Source organism: Chlorocebus sabaeus, chromosome 14 (genome assembly GCF_047675955.1).
Source record: "Chlorocebus sabaeus isolate Y175 chromosome 14, mChlSab1.0.hap1, whole genome shotgun sequence".
Classification (NCBI taxonomy): domain Eukaryota; kingdom Metazoa; phylum Chordata; class Mammalia; order Primates; family Cercopithecidae; genus Chlorocebus; species Chlorocebus sabaeus.
In genome coordinates, this window is record NC_132917.1 from 74,330,702 (window position 1) to 74,351,802 (window position 21,101).

At 56.2% G+C, this 21,101-nt stretch overlaps 3 protein-coding genes across 4 annotated transcripts; 1 reads left to right on the plus strand and 2 right to left on the minus strand.

The window, feature by feature from the left end:
- Nucleotides 1-1,638: 1,638 nt before the first annotated feature.
- On the minus strand, nucleotides 1,639-7,808 carry LBX2 (ladybird homeobox 2). Of its 2 annotated transcripts, none has more exons than XM_038007148.2 (2): nucleotides 6,819-7,808; nucleotides 1,639-2,442 (listed from the first exon to the last, which is right to left on the minus strand). In XM_038007148.2, exons 1-2 carry the CDS (start codon nucleotides 7,399-7,401, stop codon nucleotides 2,051-2,053), a joined length of 975 nt encoding a protein of 324 aa, XP_037863076.2. In that variant the 5' UTR covers nucleotides 7,402-7,808; the 3' UTR covers nucleotides 1,639-2,050. The 2 variants fall into 2 exon arrangements, with proteins under 2 accessions (XP_037863076.2, XP_007968321.1); XM_007970130.3 differs by lacking the exon at nucleotides 6,819-7,808 and adding an exon at nucleotides 3,472-3,676 and having other exon boundaries at nucleotides 2,051-2,442.
- Nucleotides 7,809-9,171: 1,363 nt separating this feature from the next.
- On the minus strand, nucleotides 9,172-12,117 carry PCGF1 (polycomb group ring finger 1). Its single transcript, XM_007970131.3, has 9 exons — nucleotides 11,394-12,117; nucleotides 10,860-10,965; nucleotides 10,550-10,702; nucleotides 10,308-10,379; nucleotides 10,079-10,184; nucleotides 9,865-9,898; nucleotides 9,680-9,766; nucleotides 9,467-9,547; nucleotides 9,172-9,319 (listed from the first exon to the last, which is right to left on the minus strand). Exons 1-9 carry the CDS (start codon nucleotides 11,484-11,486, stop codon nucleotides 9,272-9,274), a joined length of 780 nt encoding a protein of 259 aa, XP_007968322.1. The 5' UTR covers nucleotides 11,487-12,117; the 3' UTR covers nucleotides 9,172-9,271.
- Nucleotides 12,118-17,902: 5,785 nt separating this feature from the next.
- TLX2 (T cell leukemia homeobox 2) lies at nucleotides 17,903-21,033 on the plus strand. The gene is made up of 3 exons (XM_007970105.3): nucleotides 17,903-18,659; nucleotides 19,086-19,323; nucleotides 19,426-21,033. Exons 1-3 carry the CDS (start codon nucleotides 18,260-18,262, stop codon nucleotides 19,640-19,642), a joined length of 855 nt encoding a protein of 284 aa, XP_007968296.1. The 5' UTR covers nucleotides 17,903-18,259; the 3' UTR covers nucleotides 19,643-21,033.
- Nucleotides 21,034-21,101: the final 68 nt, after the last annotated feature.

Consider the following 21,101-nt stretch of genomic DNA (forward strand, 5'->3'; position numbering starts at 1 on the left):
GAAGGGAGTACTGAGGGGGCAATGCAGTTGCAAAGAGGTTTTTTTTGCATATGCATAATGGCTGACAGATTCTTAGCTCTACACCAGTGGTCACTGTCTGTTTCCATGTTGCCATTTTTCTTCCAGTTGCCGACATTTGCTAGGTTGTCATTGACTCATGCAATCCTTAATCCCTGGGGCAATCGCAGATTCCTCTTCTGTGACCACCTCCCAGCCCCACCTCAAGTCTGGCCCTGAGTTCTCTCTGTTGTTACCTTCTGCAGTGGCCAGAGATATACTCCCTTCCTCAGGTCTCTATCAGTCTCTGATCCACCCTGCGCCCACAGCCAGATTGGCCTACCCTAAACAATGGTCTCATGTCTCTCTCTAAAACCTCCTGGGACCATGCTCTAAAGTACAATGCCTAAGTTCCTACCTGTGGCCCTTTCTCCTCCCCTCTCTCTGTAAATCCTTTGCTGCTTTCCTTTAGGATCAGTCACCTTTATAGAGACCAAGAGCATGGGCTCCTGAATCAGACAAGCAAACAACTCAGTCCCTGTGCTACCACTTGCAAACTGTCACCTGGCCAAGTTTCCTCAGGGTTCTGTGATTCAGTCTCCTTATCCTTAAAATGGGAAGAAAATTCTCTGTCCCGTTGGGTTATTTTAAGGATTAATACCTGCAAAGCACTTGGAACTGCTTAATAAATGGTAGTTAATTGTCTGAAAATGCCAGGTTCCCTTCTACCTTCCAGCCTTGTTCACTCCCCAAGGCATATCCTCTCTTGGGCCCTCCACCTGCAACTAAGGCCCTAGCTGACCCCCCTTGAACCCATGGAGCTTCCTTGAAAGTGGGGTTGTCACACTTAGGCAGAGGCAGGAGAAAGTCTGAAGAGAGCTGGAGGACTGACAGGAGAGAAGGGAAGCAGGAAAGACAACTGAGCTTGGTCTGGGACCACTGGGGAGGGGAAGGCTTGCAACTACTGAGCGTTCCCCCTCCTCTCCCCTCATACTGCAGGAGGGTGATTATCACCAGTGGAATAAATGAATGTCAGAAATGTCCACTGGCTGAGTTAGGCTGGAATCCCTACTACTCCAAGCTTCACCCCAGCGGGCCAGGCCTTTCCACCCTCTGGCTGCTGGCACCATTGTAGTGGGAACATTTCCAGCCCAGGGGCCTGGCAGAGGGCTTCCAAGTAGGGGTGTGGCCTCTCTGGGCACCCATCTCTTTGCCTGTGTCCCAGCGGAGGGTTCTTTTGGCAGGATGGGGAAAGGGTCAGGCACCCATTAACAAATGACCTATGGGTAGGGAAGCAATGTCATCACTCTGGGGCCAACCTAGGGATTAGAATCAAGGTCTCCCAGGCACAGAGTAGGTGGGCCAAGACCCCACTGTCTTTTACTTAGGCCTGGCGACTTCCCCTTGGTAGACTGGTAAGCATCAGCTCTGAAGGCTGGCTGGATGCTGGGTCCAAAACTTGACCTTAGGGTTCTTACTTTGTAAAAATGGCGTAATTATTACCTACCTTAAGGGTTGCTATAAGGGCTAAAGGAAACATTGCATTGAAAGCCCTGGCACAGTGCCAAGTGCAGACTCTCCATAGCACTTTACAGATGTTACTGTTCTTTGCTCATGACGGGAGTCTGAATAGAGGCATGGTGCGGCAGAGTCTCGACTTTATTCTAAAATATTGGGAAAGGTAGCCTGGACAACATAGCGGGACCTCCTCTCTAAAAAAAAGTTTTTAAAATTAGCCTGAGGTGGGGCTGCACGCCTGTGATCCCAGCTAGTCAGGAGATTGAAGCAGGAGGATCGCTTGAGCCAAGGAGGTCGAGGCTGCAGTGAGTGGTGATCGCTCCACGGCACTCCAGCCTGGGCGACAGAGCGAGGCCCTGTCTCAAACAACAAAACAAACTTACAAAAAAAAAACCGGGAAAGGTGAGCGTCTGGGCTGTGGGCCGGAAGAGGCCCAAGTGGACCTCTTTCCTCCACCCTGGAACTCGGGCAGGAGGCAGAGCACGAGGTGAGGAGTCCCGGACCCCAGAGCCCAGGGTTGGCGGCGGCTTTGTCTTCAATCGTCCACCTGTATCTCCTCGTCTGACTGGTGGGGCCGGGAGTCAGGGCCGGCGGGTCCGAGGCGGAGGCTGGGATCTGGAGCGCCGTCGGGCAGTGCTAAGCTGCACAGGACTTCGGGGGACAGCGCACGTAGCGAGGCGACGTCGGCCCGCATCTCCTCCACGTCGCGCTTGAGCTTGGCTCGTCGGTTCTGGAACCAAGTGACCACTTGCGCGTTGGCCAGGCCTAGTCGCGTAGCTAGCCCGTCTCGCTCGGACGGCGCCAGGTACTTCTGGAAGACGAAGCGCCGCTCCAGCTCCAGCACCTGTTGCGCAGTGAACGCCGTGCGTGACTTGCGCCGTTTGCGGCCGGCAGGGCCAGGGCCCAGCGCGTTCGCGGCTGCCCGCCCTGCAGGGATAGGGAGGGGGTCAGTTTCCAGCCTCCGGGAATCAGGCTGCGGCCTGGAAAGAAAAATTGGGGGTGGGGTTGGGCCGGTGGCGGTGGGGAAAGTAGAGGGAGAGCCAGGAAGGCGGATGGGGACCAGAACTGTGATCCCTTACCGGGAGTCAGGCCCAGGTGGGGATAAGGGACGCAAAGCGGGCAGGCCACAAGGATACGAAAGGCAGCAGGCTGAGGGCGTATTGTAGGGGCAAGGAAGTGAAGGAAGGGAGGGATGATTCAGAGGGGACCGGGTGCAGGGTCAAACCTTCTGGGGTGGAGCCTTTGAGGCTTTTAGGAGCCTCAGGCTGAGCAGGCTATACGTTGAGGGTGACACCAGAGGCGAGTAAGAGTCAGGGCAGCCGACCCAGCGTGGCGGTGTTAACAGGACTTAGATCATGCCCTTCCATGGATCAGGTCGGGCATTCGGCTTACAGTTTCTTAGTGACACCAGAGCCCGCTCCTCGAGCCCAAAAGGGAAGATAATGAGGTACAGAGAGTGAGGAAAGGCAGAGTGCGGAGTCCCGCGCCCAATGCTGCGCCAAGGACTTTCTGCTCCTTGACTTCCCTCGAGAAGAGAGTGCCTTGGAGCGGAGCTTGGTCACCCGGAGAGACTCGACCCTCTTTCCAGCGCTTTCTGTGCCTCCCTTGCAGGCTCAGTCGTTTACCGCCTGCGGCTCAAGCCTTTTGTCTCTTTCTCTCCTGCCTTTCTCTATCGCGACTGCCCTGCCTACAGGGAACAGAGCAACTGGTAGCTCAGTTGGCGACAGTCTGCCCTTTCCCTGCGGTACTGGCGGCCTTCCGGAGCCGCCGCGGAAACTAGGGACTAACGGAAGAGAGGTGAGAAGTCGCAGGTGCGAGTCCTGGCATGTGGGCTGAGGACAGGGGACGGATTAGGGTGGGTGGTCTGGGGTGGGACAAAGGTTTGAGACGGGGAACCAGGAGGAGAGAGGTGGGGAAAAGGCCAAGTCAGAGTCCGCGACCTTGCCGGCTCTATACCTTCAGAGGGCTGCGGGGCGCGCGCGTCAAGTCCGCGGAAAGTTTTACTAGTCAGCTCCTCCAGCGCGCACAGCGGCGACGTTGGACCCGGACCCGACTCTGGAAGCTGCGGCGCAGAGGGTGCTCGGGGGACCATGCCCGGGGCTAGGATGTCTGCGATGCTTAAGAGTGTCCGGGGTGTTCGGGGCTCGCGTCCCGAGTTCATGGTCGGCCGGGCTGGGGCGGTCCCGCTGCCCGCTGCGCTCGGCTCCGCAGCCGCCTGGGCCCCAGCGCTTGGCTCCCGATCCGGGCCCCTAGCCTCGGACCCGCCCCCGGCTCTGGGCCCGAGTCCCGTGTGCCCCTCCTCCTGCGTCCCCACCTCTCCACCATGGGCCCTGGTGGGTTTGGAGCTCCTAGATGTCCGGGGAGGGTAATTCTACAGGCTGGGGCAGGCGCGGAGAGCAGAAGCCGACCAAACTACCCTTCAGAGCAGGGCCGCGGGGCTGCTCCGCGCTGCGGGGTGCTGCACTGTGCACAGTCAGGCCGGGCCATACCTCCAGACGCTGTATGCCGCCGACTCCCCGCCTAGCAGCCGCTCTGGCTCATAAACTCGTAGACGATAAAATTGCCTTCTCTGGCCCCAGCGGCTGGGGATTTGCAAAGTTCTAAGGAAGGCTATCAGGGCTGACTGTGCTGGGATATCTGATCCCAGCTAGGACCTCAGTCTCCTAACCTGGCTCCCTCTTCCCCACCCCACCCCTGAGAAACGTTGTTTAAAAGGTCCTGGCGGCTGGAAGTGATTAGTGCTGCGTGGGTCGGGGGCGCAACACTTGGAAGGACCTGGCCTGGCCAAGCGACTGCAACTGGGAGTAGTGGGGATGCCACGAAGAAGCAAGCACAGGTGAATGGATTCGAGGCTGCCCCACCTGACGAGGTCAGAACACACAGAGAAGCTGCCAGGAGACCCGGGCCGCAGGAGAGAAGACCCAGGGAACTCCAAACTGGTGCAACTGCCCAGGAGGGGTCTTTGTCAGTGAGGACTGGCAAAATCAGTCGATTTTGTCTGTCTTTGTCTTCTTCTTCTTAAGCTCCCATAGTTCAGGTATGTATGGTTTCCCCAGCCTGCGGAGGCTCAGAAACTGCCAAGGGGAGCAAAGTGCCCTGGCCAGAGAGGGGTCACTCCCCATAGAAGAGAGACTTGAAGGGCAGACTTTACGAACCCAACTGGATCTTGGGACAGGCATCCTGACAACCCAGGTGCTAACTGTGAGGCCTGGTGTATTCATTCCTCTTTAATCCGGGTTTTATCTGCCACACTTATACTGGTTCTGGGCTCATACCTGGGTAAGCACCTGCAGCCCTCCTTTGTAGGAAGAAGGCAGCTCAGGGACAGCGGTGCCTCAGCAGTGGAGACCCAGCAAGGTCTGGGTTTTGTTCCTACAATCCACCCCAAACAGTTGGAGGATTCACAGCCCAGAGGCAGGGAAGCCCTGCCACTCCTGGGGAGCTTGCAGCTTTGCTGCCCAGGGAAGTTAGAAACTGATGTGCTTCTAGCTTTTTAAAACAGTGCCACGAAGAACCAGGCCAGTCCCTCCTGGACTGTCCATTATGTCACTTTCTTTGTAGACTGCTGCGTCTCCCACCATCTGTGCAGTGTCCACCTGTCTATTCCCTGGGGCAACTGCAGCATGCAATTGGAGTTCCCTAAACAGGGCTTAGGAGATCCAAGGCACCTGGGCCAAAGACTCTTTGACAAAGATGGGAAGGCACCTTCATAGGGTCTTCTTGGTAAAGGGCTCACTCCAACAACCCCCCTCCCCCACCCGCAACATTCACACAATGCCCTCCTGGAAAGCTGAGCAACACACTTAAAGCCTGATAGGCCACTGCTGGATCAAAGAGCAGAGCCAGGCCATGGTGGAAAGCTGAGCTGCCTCCGGACCTTGTTAAATGGTTATTAATGGTGAGGGGCAGAGGAGGTCCTGGAGAGATCTTCGGGCTACAGGCCTCAGCCCTGGAAACCATCCCAGTGGTTTCACTTAATGTGCAATAAAGCAGCTCTCTGGAGGCAGCAGGAACTGCCCCACTGCATCCCAGGCATGTCACCAAGCAGACGCTGCAATCTTCACTCATATATCCTCTATGTGGCTTTTGTGTCTGTCTCTACCTCTGCTCTCAATTACTTGCGTGTGTCTGTGAGGAGTGCGGAGCTCCTTATGGGCCTGTGCCTTGCAGCCCCTTCCATCTCTCCCGCCTGGTTCTCCCCTCTGCAGCTGGGCTCAGGTACTGGGATTGGACAGCTCCCAAACATGAGTTTGGGGGAGGAGATGGAAGTGGAGACTAGCAAAGGGAGGAGGCCCAGGACAGCAGAGGCCCCTCTAAGGTCATCATAGCGGCCAGGGACTAGTCCAGGGGATCGTGGGGCCACAGAAGGGGACTTTTCCCAGTACTGGAACTCGAGCTGGGGAGAAACCAGATCCACAGAGAGGGGTAGGAGGAGGGTGAGTGATTAATGAGGAAGATTAAGAGATTAAACCTTGTTCTAGGTTGGGGAGGGGACACTTACTCGGCTGTCCTATAGGCTACCCCCAACCCCAGCTTGGAAGCGCAGAAAATCCCGGGGCTCGCCTCTTCCCGCCCACGGGTGGAACCCTCCCTGTTCAAGATCCTTCTCAAGAGATGCAGGGAGGCCAGCCTTCACCGCTGGCCCCGCGGGGCGGACGGTTTTCCTTCCCTGTCATCCTCAGGCAATCTCTTGTGTTTCCCACCTTCTCAGATTCCTTTTATTGTCCCTTCAGACATTTCAGGGCCCTGCACTCCCTCCCCTTGTAGAGATCCCCACATTCCAAATTCGCTCTCTTGGGAAGGCACCCCATTCCCACTTAAGGATGCTTTCTCAAACCTCCCCTTTCAGATTTCCCATTCTCATCCCCCAGCCCTACCCCCACCTTATCTTGCATCCACCATACCCCATCAGCGGGTTCCTCCACCCTGGGCCGCCCCTGCTCAACCCAGTTCCCCACTGGTGGCACGGAGTCCTGCTCAATAAACGACCTTTAGTCTCTGATTGCCTGGCCCGGACATTCCACTGAATTCTGTGAATGTGTAGGAGGGTTGGAGGACCCTCAGAATAACCCCTTGGGGAGGTGGACAAGGACAATCTCAGAGAAGAGCTTGCCCCCCTCCTCCCCACCCTTAGGAAACGTCTGTGAACAGGAGTGAGAGGGAAGTGGGAGTTCAGGGAGGAAAGTCCAGGCGGAGGAGCTTGAGAAGGGGCGTCCGTCCGTCCCGCACACTTCTGGGATTGTTTTCTTTTTCAAAAAGAGCTACTGCGGAGTGAACCGATCCTTATATTTTAGTTTCATGACTTGGGGCGCGGCAGGCCTGTGAGTTGTTTTGCGCCCTGGACGTTGTTTTGCAAAGATCTCTGCGCGCCCACCACCACCCTCCCGGGTGTGCGGGTGGGGAAGCAGCCAGCGGTGGGAAACTCGGACGCCCTCCCCGACACTTTTCTCCCCCCAACTCCGCAATAATCACTTTTAGGGAAGTCCTTTTTCCCATCAAGCCCTGGGAATGATTGGCCAGGCTGAGAGAGGGACCCGTCCTCCTCTGTGCCAAAGGCTGGAGCAAATCCTGGTGCTGTCGCCTTTGCGTGTGAGTCCTGGAAATGGCGGGATTGAGGAAGGTGGGCAGAGGCAAGGTTTGGCCCCCCAGGGGAGAACGGACGCCTTGTCCCGGAAGTGCAGCACGGCCGAGAGTCCGGGGGTGCAGACAGCGCCCTGGGGTGGTCCTGCCGCCGCCTCTCCTTTGACTCCGGAGCGCCGCGCGGCGTCCGGGCGCGTTCTCAGTCGCTCGAAGCCAGAGAGGACCCTGGGCGTGATTCTCCCTCCCTGGCACAGACGGAGACCCGAGTGACCCCGGGGTCCGGGTGGGAGTGGGGAACGGACCCATAGGCCCGGGACGAGCGGCGCGGAGCCCGCAGCTGGCCAGCTTCAGCCACCTTGGGAGACGCAGTGCAGCTGCCGCTGCTGACAGACTAGACGAAGGCTCGGCGGGGCCCCACCCCAGATCCGGCCAGAGCGCCTTCCGCGCTGCTTGGCCTCAAGGCGTGAGTCACCAAGGGCCTCAAGTTCCGTGGCTTGGTTCTCAGGGTCTCCGGCCTCGGGCCCATTAATCTTCAGACCCGGCTTTTTCGACGCCGAGCTGCCGCCTAGCCCCAATGGCAGGGCCTTCCAGGAAGACCAAGTCGGACTGCTCCCCAACTCCCGCAGCTGCTCGGCCCCTGCAAAGCCCCGGGGAGCGTTTCTACTCTCCCTTGAGCCCATGCCACTCCCCTGTCACTCCTAGGAAACTCGTTTTTGCGCAGAAACTCCTGGAGAACAGCCCTGGCCGCCACGTACTCGCCCGGACTGCAAAGCCCACAGAGCTTCAATTCGGAGGAAGAGGAGTGGGGAGCCCTGAGCTGGGGTGTTCCTGGAGGAGGTCGAGGAGGGGGCTAGTGGGGGAGAGGCATTCCCTGGAAACGTTTGGAAGCTTTGGTAATCTTGGAGACCATGTCAGGAAAGAAGCGTACTCATGCCGTCCGCGGTGTGCCCACCCGGGTCCCCATCAGTGCCCCACGCACTCGAGCTCTTCCTCGGTGTCTGCAGCCTCTTCATCCGCGGAGAGGCGGAGGTCTCCCGGAAAGCCAGTCCGACTGTGGCACCCCAGAGCGTCCAATGCGAGCTCAGGCCTTTCCCACAAGTCTGGAGTTTTCTTACCCAGTTGAGGCCGCCTTTGCTGTACTCACTCCCTACCCTCCCGCCCCATCCTCTGCCACCCTACCTCCATCTTTGATGGTTAGCGCCTTCAGCCCTCAACAGCTTCGCACAACCAATCCCCTAGAAGCTGTGAAGTCAGACCAGCCAGGGTGGGACCTAGGTTTTAACTCGGGTTCTGGCTACACATGCTGCGCCTCCATACAGTTTGTCCCAGATTTGGCAGCAGGCCGGAACTCTGCTTTGGCCTCTGTCTGTTCGTGTCGCAGTTGGGCAAGTTTCTAGCTACCCCACTGAGAGGACCATAGAACAAGGACCCTGGCATGGCATACAGACAAGGAATGTTTGCTCAATTAATGGAGCTGGTGCCTTGCGGCTTCCCTCTTGTTCCTTGAAGTTGCCCTTGCTGTCCTCCACATCAGCTCCCTCTCCTCCTCAGCTACTTATTCCCCATCCTGACTTCTAGTCTTGATCCCCAAGTACTTGTTGAATTCTGTATGGACAGCCAAGCATCCACTTCTGACAATCCCTGTGGCCCCACCCCATTTGTTTTTTAGACTTCTCCTTTTTGTCCCCATCCCCCAAGTTATAAAACTATAACACAATTCTTTGGATTTTTCTTTAAAATATCTCACTTGTTCAATCCTGCAGCAGCCACTGTCCAACTCCAGCCTTCTCACCACCGCTGAATTAGGACATCTCCTAAGAGGCCCGCACTCACACTGTATGCTGCAGCATACAAGGACAGCTGAGAGCTCCCCTCGAGGAAGGCTTCCCATCACCAAAAAGAGTGGTGTGGGAGGCCTGGTTTCACACATATAGGGATCCTCTACCCTTCTCCTTTGGCAAGACATTGAGCGCCCATGGCCATAGAGCACAGGTCCTTCTTCACAATGAAACTCAGGATTTTTGAAGAAGGCAGGACACAGCATGAGTGTGAGGCAGGAAGAATAAGGAAGAGAGGTGCTTTTTAAAAGTTTTTATTTCAAAAAATAAAGCTGCAGTTCATTTCACATAAATATCTGGGGAGGGAAGGGGAGTGGGATGGGGTGGGGGCTTGGCCCCTACCTCCTCTTCTCTTTCACACTGTATTGTAAAAGCAAAGGGGATGGCTAAGGAGAGAATGAGAAAGTAGTAGTCAGTAGGGAGTATTATTATATTATCCAAAGGGCCCCTCAGCCCACCCTTCCCCTGGGGACTGTGGGTTGGTTGGGGGGAGTCTGAAGGGGGGTGAAGCCAGGGAGGGTGGCCTGGCTTACCTTGCCGAACCAGCGGGAGAGCCATATCTGCTTCATTGTCATGTGATCAGGGAGAACTTCATTGTCAAAAAGGAGCTGCACCTAGGAGGGAGATGGGGGTATAATTTTAGGAACTTTCTGGCACGTCAAAAACTACCCTGGTCCACCCTAGACTCTGTCCCTCCTTTCTTAGCCCCTTCTCCCCTCCAAGAAACCAACTGTGAGACTACTCACATGCTGAGGGTTTAGCATCAAGCGGTGACACAGGACCCTCCGGAGATGGCGTACCTCAGCTCTAACAGAACATCGGACATACTTGTTCTGGGAGCAGGGAGGGGAGGGAAGAGGGCAAGGTGTGTGAGGGAAGGGCCATGGGAGGTGAGTCTCCTTAGAGAGGCCCTCCCCTCAGCCCTTCTCACCTGCAGGACGCTTTTATTCTTGTCTTTGCCAGAACTGGGGGGAAATGGACACAGGTTAGGGAACCCTATCTTTCCTCCTCTCCCCCACCCAGAGCCATGAAATACTCTCTTCAAGGGGATAGGCACTCACTCACTGCTCGGCCTCTCCCCCATACCCTCCCTGGCTCTGGGTCATTGGCACTGTCACCTTCTGCAACCCCTGACCTTCTCCTACCTCAGCCGCTCCAGGCACAGGTTCAGCTGCTCATCATAGCGATAGTAGTGGGCTTTAGAGTGGTCAAAGCTGCTGAAGGGGAGGCCAAGGTTGCTCAGTGCTGGCTCTGAGAAAGATAGGGTAGTGAGGTGGCTGGTGGCACACATTCCATACTCCTCTTTCCCCAGAGAGCAAAACTGGGCAAGAAGAATGCTCTGGGGGCTTTACTCTCCCACGGCCAAGGACATACCTTCTCCACTGGGCTGGGTGACCCGGTCCAAACCTCGGGACTGGTAGAATTCCCGAATCCGTTTCTCTTCACCTAGAAGAAGGTGAAATATGAGAATAAAGTATTAGCCCCTCCTCACTCTTTGTCCTTCCCTCATCTTTGGCCTTCTGCCTACATGATTCCTACCAAAGCCCCTGTCACCTCAAGCTGCCACTCAGCAATTAGTCCTCAAGAAGCCCCTCAAAGTCAGGTTGGTCACTCACTGTCTTGCAAGCCAGGCACCAGCTTGTACACGATGTCCTGCATGACCCGGTCCAGTTTGAGGTTGAGCAGTGGCTGTGTCTCATGGATCTTAATGTTGCACATGGGGCAGTACTTGCTAGTTTGGAGGTACTTCACAATACAACTCTTGCAGACTGCAGGAAAAGAAAAGCAGATTCTCAGGCCCTCTGGAAACTGGATTCATGGGCTGGGTGGGGTGCCTGGATTCGTGGGGCAGGCCGCACAGAAGCTGGCAGTCGGCTTGGTGAAGACTAGGGACTGGAAGAACTAGGCAGTCTCCAAGGCACTCACAAGTATGAAGACACTCTGTGATGGTGGTGGCATCCACGAAGTAGCCGGCGCATAGGCAGCAAACAATGTGTTCATTCAAGTCTTTGATCTTCACTCGAACTTCCTCCTGAATATACACCCTCCGTCACCAACCATCCACCCTCAGCCCCCAACCCGTGCGCCTTCCCACTCTGGGGGTCGCCTCCTTCATCACACTCCACGGCCAAGCCCCGCGTCCTGCGCCATCAGCCGGGGATGAGCTCCAGGGGGCTGGCACTCCCCCTCCGCCCAGCAGAGGGCTCCGCGCACAGCGGGGGCTTCCCTCACGTGGACTCGCCTGACCCTCCTTTCCCAGGGGAGACTACACAACGTCGGCGACACAATGCGCAGGCGTCCTAAGCGGAGTTTGGCAACCCGATCGCAATCACGCAGGCGCACTGGGTACTCTGTCTCTGCGCAGGCGCACTGGGCGCCCGGCCAGCCACCGCCCGTCCTTTAGCCCGCCCCAGTTCGCACCGCTGGCCGACCACAGCAGTAACCCTGCCGCCCTTGCACCTCGTTCCGTAGCGGGTCCATCTTGTACACTGACTGGAGCTGGTTCCGAAGCCTCATCGCGATCGCAATCTGGCCCCCCTGAGGAGACGCCATCTTAAAGGCTGATCCCAGCCTGCCACTTCCGGTGCCGCCTGCAGGGCGGGACTTGTCTCCCAGCAACGAGGTTCTAGGTCTTTTCGGATTCGCTCACCCTCTGTAAGGCCCCGCCCACGTTCCTTTCTCCCCGTGTGCTCACCTGAGCCCCACCGACCCCTCCCCTCCTCAATCCGTAATTAAGGAGTGGTGGGGGGGCATAGGGAAGGGTCCTATCTCTTCAGCCTCCTGTAGAACTCATCATAATAGACCCTAAGCGACCTCAAGACTAACTTTTGGAGCCTGCGAAAGACTGCCCCCTCCTACCCCCAAAGGCCCGGCAGTCTTGTGCCTGCTACCCGCTCAGGGTCTTCGGTCTTCTGTGACGACTACCCTGCTGAAGAAGCCCCTCCTGGGTCCTCTCCTCGTAATGCCGCCCTGTCGGCGTCCGCGGAGCGGAGCTTCATCCAGATGGCGGGCCTTCTCCCCGCTCCACGGAGGGAGTTTCTCGGGCTTTGCAGAGTCTCGGAGAGGGTGCCGGGGGATGGGGAGGGAGAGACCCCCAGGGACTTGGTAGTGATCTTATCCCCCCATTCTCCCCCTGCTGCCGGGGATGGGGGGGCAGGCCCTGGTTAATGATGATGATTTAATCATCGGCGCCTGCGGAGGCCTGGGACAGACTAATGCAGAGCAGATGCCGAAGGAGGAGGGGAGGACGACTAGGACACTGCCACACACAGACAGGCTTAGGCAGCGAGCGCCTGTAGTAGCATAGGCCCAGCCTCGCACTTGGGGATTACGCGGGATGCTCGAGAGCTCTACACCGCCAGCCCTGGGTACTTAAAAAGGGATACATTTCCTTTGAGGTATTAACATCAAATGTAACTGGAGATTCGAGAAGGGAGAGATTCCAATGGAGACCTCAAAAAGGCTTTCTGGAGAAAGTGGGACTTTGGGCACAATTTAGACTTGGGGGAGGGGGTGGAAGTGTGCTGAAATAGGAAGGACGTGGAGGGGAATGACCAGAGGACAGGAAGGTCAAGATGTAGATTTGAGAGTGGTAATAGAAAAAGCAGGGCCTTAAAGAGTTGCGATTTTTAGCCTGAGGGCAATTGGGAGCTAGCGGACTTCTTTGAAGGGAGGAGGTTATCCTGTGAAAGTGACATTTTTGTTCATTTCTCTTCAGAGGGAATTGGAGTGAATATGCAGCAAGAAGTTTTGAGATTAGTGATTAATCAACTATTCATTACAGCCACTGTTTACCTACTTCCCTGGTCCAAGTCACTATCCTCTGTAGTGTCTTCTTGACTGTTTTCCTTGAGTCCCCCCTTCGCGTGTTCTCAACATAACAGCTCAGTGCTATGTTTCTCAGAGCTAGTGATTCTGATAAAATATGAAACACAAAGGACAAAGGACAATTTTTGAGATGTAGATGTGTTTATTATTTTTATGGTGATGTTGGTTTCATGGGTATATACATATGTCAAAACTTAAACTGTACACTTCAAATATCTGCAGTTTATATGTCCATTATACCTCAAGAAAGCTATTAAAAATAAAGTTGAAAAATTAGGTTGTTTCTTTTTTACTGTTTAAAACCTGTTGAGAGCTTCCCTTTTCAATCAGAATAAAAGTCAAAGTCTTACAGTGGTGTGCAAGGGCCTGCATAGTCTCTTCAGATACACCAGGATATCCTTCCACTGTGTCCCCAACTTGAAATGCTTAGGTATCCAAAATGGCTCCCCCCTTCTTTCAGGTCTTTACTCATGAGGCTTCTGTAATCACTCTAGATGAATAACAACTCACCCACCCTTTCACTTCCTTGCTTTTTTTTTGGTTAGCATTTATTAGCATTCTTAGCATTTATTATTATTTAATATACGTTTCTAATATATATTATAAATATTTTCTAGTTATTTTCAGAAAACATTTTCTAGAAAACATATTTCCTGGTTTTTCATCTGCCTTTTCCACTAGACTATAAGCTTCTCAGTGGCAAGGATGTTTTTCCTCTGTTGTGTTCACAGATACAGCTCCAGTGCCAGCTGCATAGTTGGTGTTCAATAAAAATTTTCTGGATGAATACATGAATGAATCCAAGTGGTGGTGATGACAGCCTCAATTAGGGTTTTAGCAATGGCAATGGAAAGGAAGGGCTGTATCTGAAACATTTCAAAGGAAAGTATAATAGGAGGAAGTAGCCAGGAACCTGGCTTGGTAGGCCTGGGTAAGAGGGTGAAAGAAGAGCTTTGGAGGGAAGCATGTCTTCCAGCCTGCTGGACTTAGGTGGCTGCAGGGAAGCAGGGGGAGCTTTTTAGAAGGCTAGAAGAGTGAGTGGTGGGGCTGAAGTGTCAGAACGAACCAGGGATGGAGGTCTCAGAGTTATCTGACTGGATATGAGAGTTGGGACTTTTGGAATGGGTGGAACTTGAGCAGATGTAGAGATAAAGAAAGTTTAAGGCCTGGCGCAGTGGCTCACGCCTGTAATTCCAGCACTTTGGGAGGCTGAGGTGGGTGGATACTTGAGCCCAGGAGTTGGAGACCAGCCTGGGCAACATGGTGGGACTCCGTCTCTACAAAAAGTACAAAAATTAGCCTGGCATGGTGGCGCATACCTGTAGTCCCAGCTACTTGGGAGGCTGAGGTGGGAAGACTGCTTGAGCCTGGGAGGTTGAGGCAGCAGTGAACTATGATCGTGCTACTGCACTCCAGCCTGAGCAACAGAGTGAAATCCCATGTCTTAAAAAAAAAGAAAAAAGAAAGCTTAAGTGTGAGCTCTGAAGAATCCTCACAGTCTTCAGTGGAAAAAGCCAAATCAGTGGAAGAAAAACGTAAGCAGTGACTACGAAAGTCCAAAGATGTGGAATAAGATATTACAGAAGCAAAAAGAAGGGACACTTCAAAAAATAATTGATGACCAACAAAGTAAAACATGTCAGGGAAGTCCTGGAGGAGGGATACTGAACACTGGAGCTCTCTGAGAAAGGGTTACTATAATGAAGGCAGCTTGCACTGAGTTAAGAATAAATCATGATGAAATGGAGGCAGTACGCATGAAGTAAAAAGGAAAGGAAAAACATGATCTCTTTTGAAGACTCAGGCCAAGATTTTGTCCAGATAATAAAGATCTGAGACAGTTGAGGCATAGGAAAGACTAAGTTGATGAGAGCCACGGACACACAGGACATGGTGAGACAGATCCAAAGCAGTGTGTTTGAGGGGGCACTCATTCCAGCACCTCTATCTTCAACATAAACCAGCAGGAACAATCCTTTCCCTGTGAATCAGATTCAAGGAGGCAAGAAAGGACATTTCAAGCCAGGTTGGGGTGGTGGCACACACCTGTAACTCTAGATACTCAGGAGGTCAAGGTGGGAGGATTGTTTGAGCCCAGGAGTTTGAGGCCAGTCAGCCAGCCTGGGCATCATAGTGAGACTCTGTCTCTTAAAAAAAGAGAAAGTCCTAGGACTGTGGTCTGAGTGACATAACTGGATACCATCTGTTCTTGAAGTGGGGCACTAAAATATTTTTAAAACTCCCCAGAAGACTTGTATGAACTACTGAGTTTGTGACCATTCTTAAATGATTAGTTGGACAGTCTCTGGGTGGCAGTACCATCTGTGCTGAACTCAAAAGGCAGGGGTGTGTGTACGGGTCTGCATGATGTTGCCTTTTTTTTCATTTGTTGATTCACTCACTGACTCATTCAAGGATTTATTTAGGTTGGCTGGAGACACACTGGTTACCCTGCCCCCCTGCCCCCAGACTCACCCTTCAGAGCAGAGAAAGGGACTAGCAAACTTCTAACCTGCACACCAGCCCCCCATTCAGAGATTATATTTCTTTGCTGTCTTCCTAGGTTCCCTGTTCCCATCTGGGGGAATCCAGCCCTTGCTATCAAGGAAGATTTTTTTTTTTTTGAGATGGAGTCTTGCTGTCACCCCAGATTGGAATGCAGTAGTGATCTCGGCTCACTGAAACCTCTGCCTCCCGGATTCAAGTGATTCGCCTGCCTCAGCCTCCCCAGTAGCTGGGATTATAGGTGCCTGCCACCATGCCCAGCTAATTTTTTTGTATTTTTAGTAGAGACAGGGTTTCACCATGTTGGCCAGGCTGGTCTGTCTTGAACTCCTGACATCAGGTGATCTGCCCCCTCTTGGCCTTCCAAAGTGCTGGGATTACAGGTGTGAGTCACTGCTCCCGGCCTGAAGATTTGGACTAAACAGGTTCATGCTTCCTTGTAGCCCTCTCAACTGCTGAGAAAAGTGCATAGGTTTCTGTAAAGGGATGGGAGGTGATAATGTTGTTTGTCTTCTCCATCAAGATGAAAATACATCTGCTGAATTGGTAGGAGCCCCCATCCTCTTTCAGAACAGGCTGTGAGCAGGGCTGAGGAGGGGCTGGACAAATTGGATAGTAGAGGTGGTCAAGATGGGGGAGGTTGACACTTTTTTTTTTTTTGAGACAGAGTCTTGCTCTGTCGCCCAGGCTAGAGTGCAGTGGAACGATCTCGCCTCAGTGCAAGCTCCACCTCCTGGGTTCATGCCATTCTCCTGCCTCAGCCTCCCAAGTAGCTGGGACTACAGGCACCTACCACCACGCCCGGCTAATTTTTGTATTTTCAGTAGAGACGGGGTTTCACCGTGTTAACCAGGATGGTCTCAATCTCCTGACCTCGTGATCCCCCCCCACCGCGGCCTCGGTCCCCCAAAGTGCTGGGGTTACAGGCGTGAGCCACTGCGCCCACCAGGTTGACACTGTTCCCCCCTACTGCCCTCTGTCCCATTTATGGTTCACCTCCTCTAGACATAAGGCTTCGGAGAACACTGGAGGGCTGGTAGGGCTGGTGGACAGAGCTCACTCTTCTTTCTCTTCATCTTCCTGCCCAGATGCCCAAATATCATTCCTGGTTCCCAGGGGAGAAAAGACTCCCTCACCCTGCCCCAGGCACCAGGCTGCCGGCCCATCTGCTGGGGAGAAAGGAGGGGGCAAAGTCTTTCCCAGGGGATCCTGAAGAATCAGTTTGAAGATCAGTGCTCCCAGGGAGATCCAGCTACTAGACTTCCAAGGCATTTCGGTTCACACGGGAAACCAGCAGGATGGAGCTGAACAGCGGAGTGGGCTGGGGACGAGGGTAGAGGGCTGGCACAGCAGAGTAAGGTCCTTTGGCTACCACGTGTCAGAGGTAGGCTGAGCTGCTCCTTGGTGCCCACCCGCCATCGCCACCGCAGGATGGTAGAAGCGCCCCCCTCTCTGAGCCCAGTCTCACCGGCTCAGAGGCGCCAGGGCCCCCCCGGGGGCCGGGGCGGGCCGGAGAAGGTAATGTAATTCCGGCCCAGCTAACCCGATTACGGCGGCCTGCACCGGGCAGGGCGGCGGCGGGGGCGGGTCTAAGGCTCAGGGGCCAGTCCAGCGGGGGTCCCATCCCCGGGAAGGACGCAGAGTTCACACACTCCCAGCTCCTGGATCCACGGCCAGAGGTCACAGGGTCACCAAGCGGCTTGGGTCTTTCCCCACCTCCCTTCTCTGACAGCTCCAGGCCATTTTCTGATTTTGGGTGGGGTAAAATGTTTATGGGAAACAAGGCGGCCAGGATCCAACCAAGGCCTCAGTGTGGTCCCACGTGTCCCTTGTGGCGAGATTTCGCCCTCCCGCCGTTGAGGAGGAAGAGTGTGAGAACAGACTTCCTAGGCACAGAATGGGGGGGCAGAGTCCTGCACTGGGGACTCCCTGCACTTGGGGTCCGGGGTAGAGCGCCAGCCCCAAGAACCCACCGGCCTGATTTGGCCGGGGTTGAGCCATGGTCCAGTTTACACGGATTTCGGAAAATCGAAATTCTAAGAAACACGGGACATCAATTACCGGTGCGCATGAACAGGGCTGCGGGGGACCTGCAGGAGAGGCCGGAAGGTGCACCACGGTCGTCGGCCCAAAGCGGCCGTTCCCCGCCCTTAGCCCCTGCCGTCCCCTTCCCACACCTGTTCTCTTCCTGGGCCTCCAGCTCACCGGGCGCCGTTCCCCAGCCGCTTCTTACGCAGCCAGGAAACCACAACGAGATTTGGTCTTCGAGGGCACTTAGGCGGGGACCACAACGAATCCCGGAGTTAGCCAGCAGGATCCATCGAGAGGCGAAGAGTGGGGGCTGGGGGAGGAGGCACCTGCGGAGGAAGCCGGTGAGGCGGAGGCAACCCAAAGGCTGAGGCCAGCAAGGATGGAGGCGCGGTGAGCATCTCCGCTGACTCAGCGGCCCATGCTCTGGCCCCTCCCGCGCTGAGCCTGGTTCCTAACACCCTGGCCCCCTGGCCCCCGCCCCGCACATCTCCACCAGCCAGCCTTCCCCCTGCGCTTGGCGCAAACAGGCGTCCCTTCCCCTTTAACTGCTGGGCCCCGCCCCTGCCCTACCCCCAGCCCCCACTACCCACCCGGGCCGATCCGTCAGTCACTGCCCCAGCCGGAGCTGGCCAACCCTCTCCACCCGGGACTTGGGCAGCGGCCCCGGCAGCCCAGCGTCTATTTGCGCTTGAGAGCCAGCAAGAAAGCTCCAGGGGCCCCAGCCGGCCGTGCTCCCCCGGGATGCAAGTCCCTGCGCGGACGCCCAGCAGCTGCTGGCAGGGGCGCGGCTGCTCCGGGTGCACAGGGATGCTGCTGTTCTGGGGACCCCGGCGCCCTGCCTTGGCCAGCCCCGCGGGCCCCTGAGGCCACTGTCCGGAGCGCACCGCCGCCGGGCTTCTGGAGCTGCCTGAGGCATCCTCCCCAACCACCGAACCTCCGGCGGTTCTTCTCGGCCCGGGCCGATGGAGCCGGGGATGCTGGGTCCACACAACCTCCCACACCACGAGCCAATCAGCTTCGGCATCGATCAGATCCTGAGCGGCCCCGAAACCCCTGGGGGCGGCCTAGGTCCGGGTCGCGGGGGCCAGGGTCATGGGGAGAGTGGGGCGTTCTCGGGTGGATACCACGGAGCCTCGGGCTACGGTCCCGCTGGCTCACTGGCCCCGCTGCCCGGCAGCTCCGGAGTGGGCCCGGGCGGCGTGATCCGCGTCCCTGCGCACCGCCCGCTGCCTGTGCCGCCGCCCGCGGCGGGGGCGCCTGCAGTGCCTGGGCCCTCGGGTTTGGGCGGCGCCGGAGGCCTAGCGGGACTCACCTTCCCCTGGATGGACAGCGGCCGCCGCTTTGCCAAGGACCGGCTCACGGGTGAGGTTGTCTGACCCCTCCAGTGTCACGCCCGACTCTGACCCCGTCTCCTCATCTCTTAGCTTTCTGCTCCAACTCAAGGACCCCTTTCAAACCTCCCACTAGATCCTCCCAGGGGATCCTCCCCCAACTCGAATCTCTGGGTCCTGCCTCCGAGAGGCGATGGGGAGGGAGCTGCCGTCGGTGCCCGCGCCCTCCTTTGCAGTCCCACTGTCCAGGCGCGGGGAGGGGAGGGTAAAGTTACAGGGGACGCCTCCCTAGCATCCCAGGGGAAGGGCCTTTCTTGGCTATAGGGCTCAGCTGATGCTTAGGATCCGGGTAAGGGCAGGGCGCGGCAGCTCTGCGGCCTGGACAGCGGCGCGGCCTTCTTAGTGGCACCTCGGGCCACCCTGCAAACCCTGCCCTGCTCTTTCTTCCTCCCGGTAGCTGCGCTCTCGCCCTTCTCTGGGACGCGCCGCATAGGCCACCCCTACCAAAACCGGACCCCTCCGAAAAGGAAGAAGCCGCGCACGTCCTTCTCCCGCTCACAGGTGCTGGAACTGGAGCGGCGCTTCCTGCGCCAGAAGTACCTGGCCTCGGCGGAGAGGGCGGCATTGGCCAAGGCCTTGCGCATGACCGACGCACAGGTCAAAACGTGGTTCCAGAACCGACGCACCAAGTGGCGGTGAGGCGCGGCGCGGGCGAGGGCGGACGGTGTCCCCAGGCCGGGCCTGGTGAGAAGCGAGGCGGCGGGCGACCCCGCTGACCCCGCGTCTCCCTTCCCCAGGCGCCAGACGGCGGAGGAGCGCGAGGCCGAGCGGCACCGCGCGGGCCGGCTGCTCCTGCACCTGCAGCAGGACGCGTTGCCACGGCCGCTGCGGCCGCCGCTGCCTCCGGACCCTCTCTGCCTGCACAACTCGTCGCTCTTCGCGCTGCAGAACCTGCAGCCCTGGGCCGAGGACAACAAAGTGGCTTCCGTGTCCGGGCTCGCCTCGGTGGTGTGAGCGACGCCCGTCCGATCGGCGTGGAGCGCCGGGCCCGGAGCGGTGGAGCGCGCGGCTGCCTGAGCACATGGTCTGGTGGCAGCCGGGCGCGTGAGGAGCGGCAGGCCTTGAGGCTGTCGTCGAGGGCTCCCCCACCACCGGCCGACTCCCAAGCCAGCGTTGCGCAGATGCACGGTCCGCTCAGAGGCGGCCCTTCCCGCCATTTTTCACTTCACTGCAGTTAAGCCGCCGCTGGAACCTGAGGCGCCGAGAGGGCGGGACCTGCAGGACAGTAGCCAATGAGGTGCGGGGAGGGGGCCGGGCTGGCCAATGGGAGCTGCTTTCCTGAGGGACTCGGAATTCTCCGGCGGGTGGTCGGGAGCTGGGGCTCTGCGGGGCGCTAGCGGCATTGCGCGCGGTGCAGGCTGGGTCCGTACCAAAGGTGTGAAGGAAGGAAGACATCTACCACTGCGAAGTCATGGAGGGGGTGCCGGAGCGCGAGAGGCTGGCTGATTGTGACCGGAACCAGAGGGTTGTCCACCCCGGGCATCTCATCCCTCAACTGTAAAATAATCGCTAAGGATTCCTTCCTGACTTTGAGCCTCACGTTGTCATGTGTGTTCAGCCTGCTGGCAACATCCTCTGGCAACACGCCTGGGCAGGAGGCGAGTAGGATACTTACACACCCAACGAAAGAGAAAATCTAGAAAGAAAATCTGGCTCTGGTGTCACATAGGGACAGAGAAGGGAGAGGAGGAAACAGTGGACAAAGTTAATGGGCCCAGTGGAGTTAGGGTGAAGAGAATTTTGAAAATAATTTGGAAGTGACAAGCTTAAGAAGAATCAAAGGTAATTCCAAGACTGGAAATGTGCAGCATCAGGAAATCAGTGGTGCTGTGGATGATGAAAGGGAAATTGGGAAGATTGGAGCAAGATTAACTATACAGGCAAAACTAAATGTTATACCTAGAGAAAATAAATCCTGGAGAAGTGCCTTTGAGGGAGATCAACTGACATCCACATAGAGGTGGACCTAGATAGAATGAAAGAGAACAGATAGAATCTCTGAGGGAGGGCACTCTGAGGAGAAAAGCCGAGTTCTAAGGACTAAACCTTTCCACCAAATTCGACAACCACGTTTGCAATGTGCAAGATGATGGAGAATACCTAAGTCAATAGTCCAAGGGCAGGCCGGGCACGGTGGCTCACGCCTATAATTCCAGCACTTTGGGCTGACGTGGGAGGATCACGAGGTCAGGAGATCAAGACCATCCTGGCTAACACGGTGAAACCCCCTCTCTACTAAAAATACAAAAATTAGCCGGGCATGGTGGCATGTGCCTGTAGTCCCAGCTACTCGGGGGGCTGAGGCAGGAGAATCGCTTGAACCTGGGAGGTGGAGGTTGCAGTAAGCCGAGATCACACCACTGCACTCCAGCCTGGGTGACAAAGCAAGACTTCATCTTAAAAAAAAAAAAAA

What these genes read in the sequence shown, in the direction of transcription:
- LBX2 (XM_038007148.2), bottom strand. Translation starts at nt 7,401, where the DNA reads ATGGGTCCGTTCCCCACTCCCACCCGGACCCCGGGGTCACTCGGGTCT. An exon ending in ACAGGCCTGCCGCGCCCCAA is followed by an intron (nt 2,443 to 6,818) that starts GTCATGAAACTA and finishes CTATCCCTGCAG; the next exon opens with GGCGGGCAGCCGCGAACGCG.
- PCGF1 (XM_007970131.3), bottom strand. Translation starts at nt 11,486, where the DNA reads ATGGCGTCTCCTCAGGGGGGCCAGATTGCGATCGCGATGAGGCTTCGG. An exon ending in CACCCAGCCCAGTGGAGAAG is followed by an intron (nt 10,185 to 10,307) that starts GTATGTCCTTGG and finishes TATCTTTCTCAG; the next exon opens with AGCCAGCACTGAGCAACCTT. An exon ending in AGAATAAAAGCGTCCTGCAG is followed by an intron (nt 9,767 to 9,864) that starts GTGAGAAGGGCT and finishes CCCTGCTCCCAG; the next exon opens with AACAAGTATGTCCGATGTTC.
- TLX2 (XM_007970105.3), top strand. Translation starts at nt 18,260, where the DNA reads ATGGAGCCGGGGATGCTGGGTCCACACAACCTCCCACACCACGAGCCA. An exon ending in TGCCAAGGACCGGCTCACGG is followed by an intron (nt 18,660 to 19,085) that starts GTGAGGTTGTCT and finishes TCCTCCCGGTAG; the next exon opens with CTGCGCTCTCGCCCTTCTCT. An exon ending in AACCGACGCACCAAGTGGCG is followed by an intron (nt 19,324 to 19,425) that starts GTGAGGCGCGGC and finishes TCCCTTCCCCAG; the next exon opens with GCGCCAGACGGCGGAGGAGC.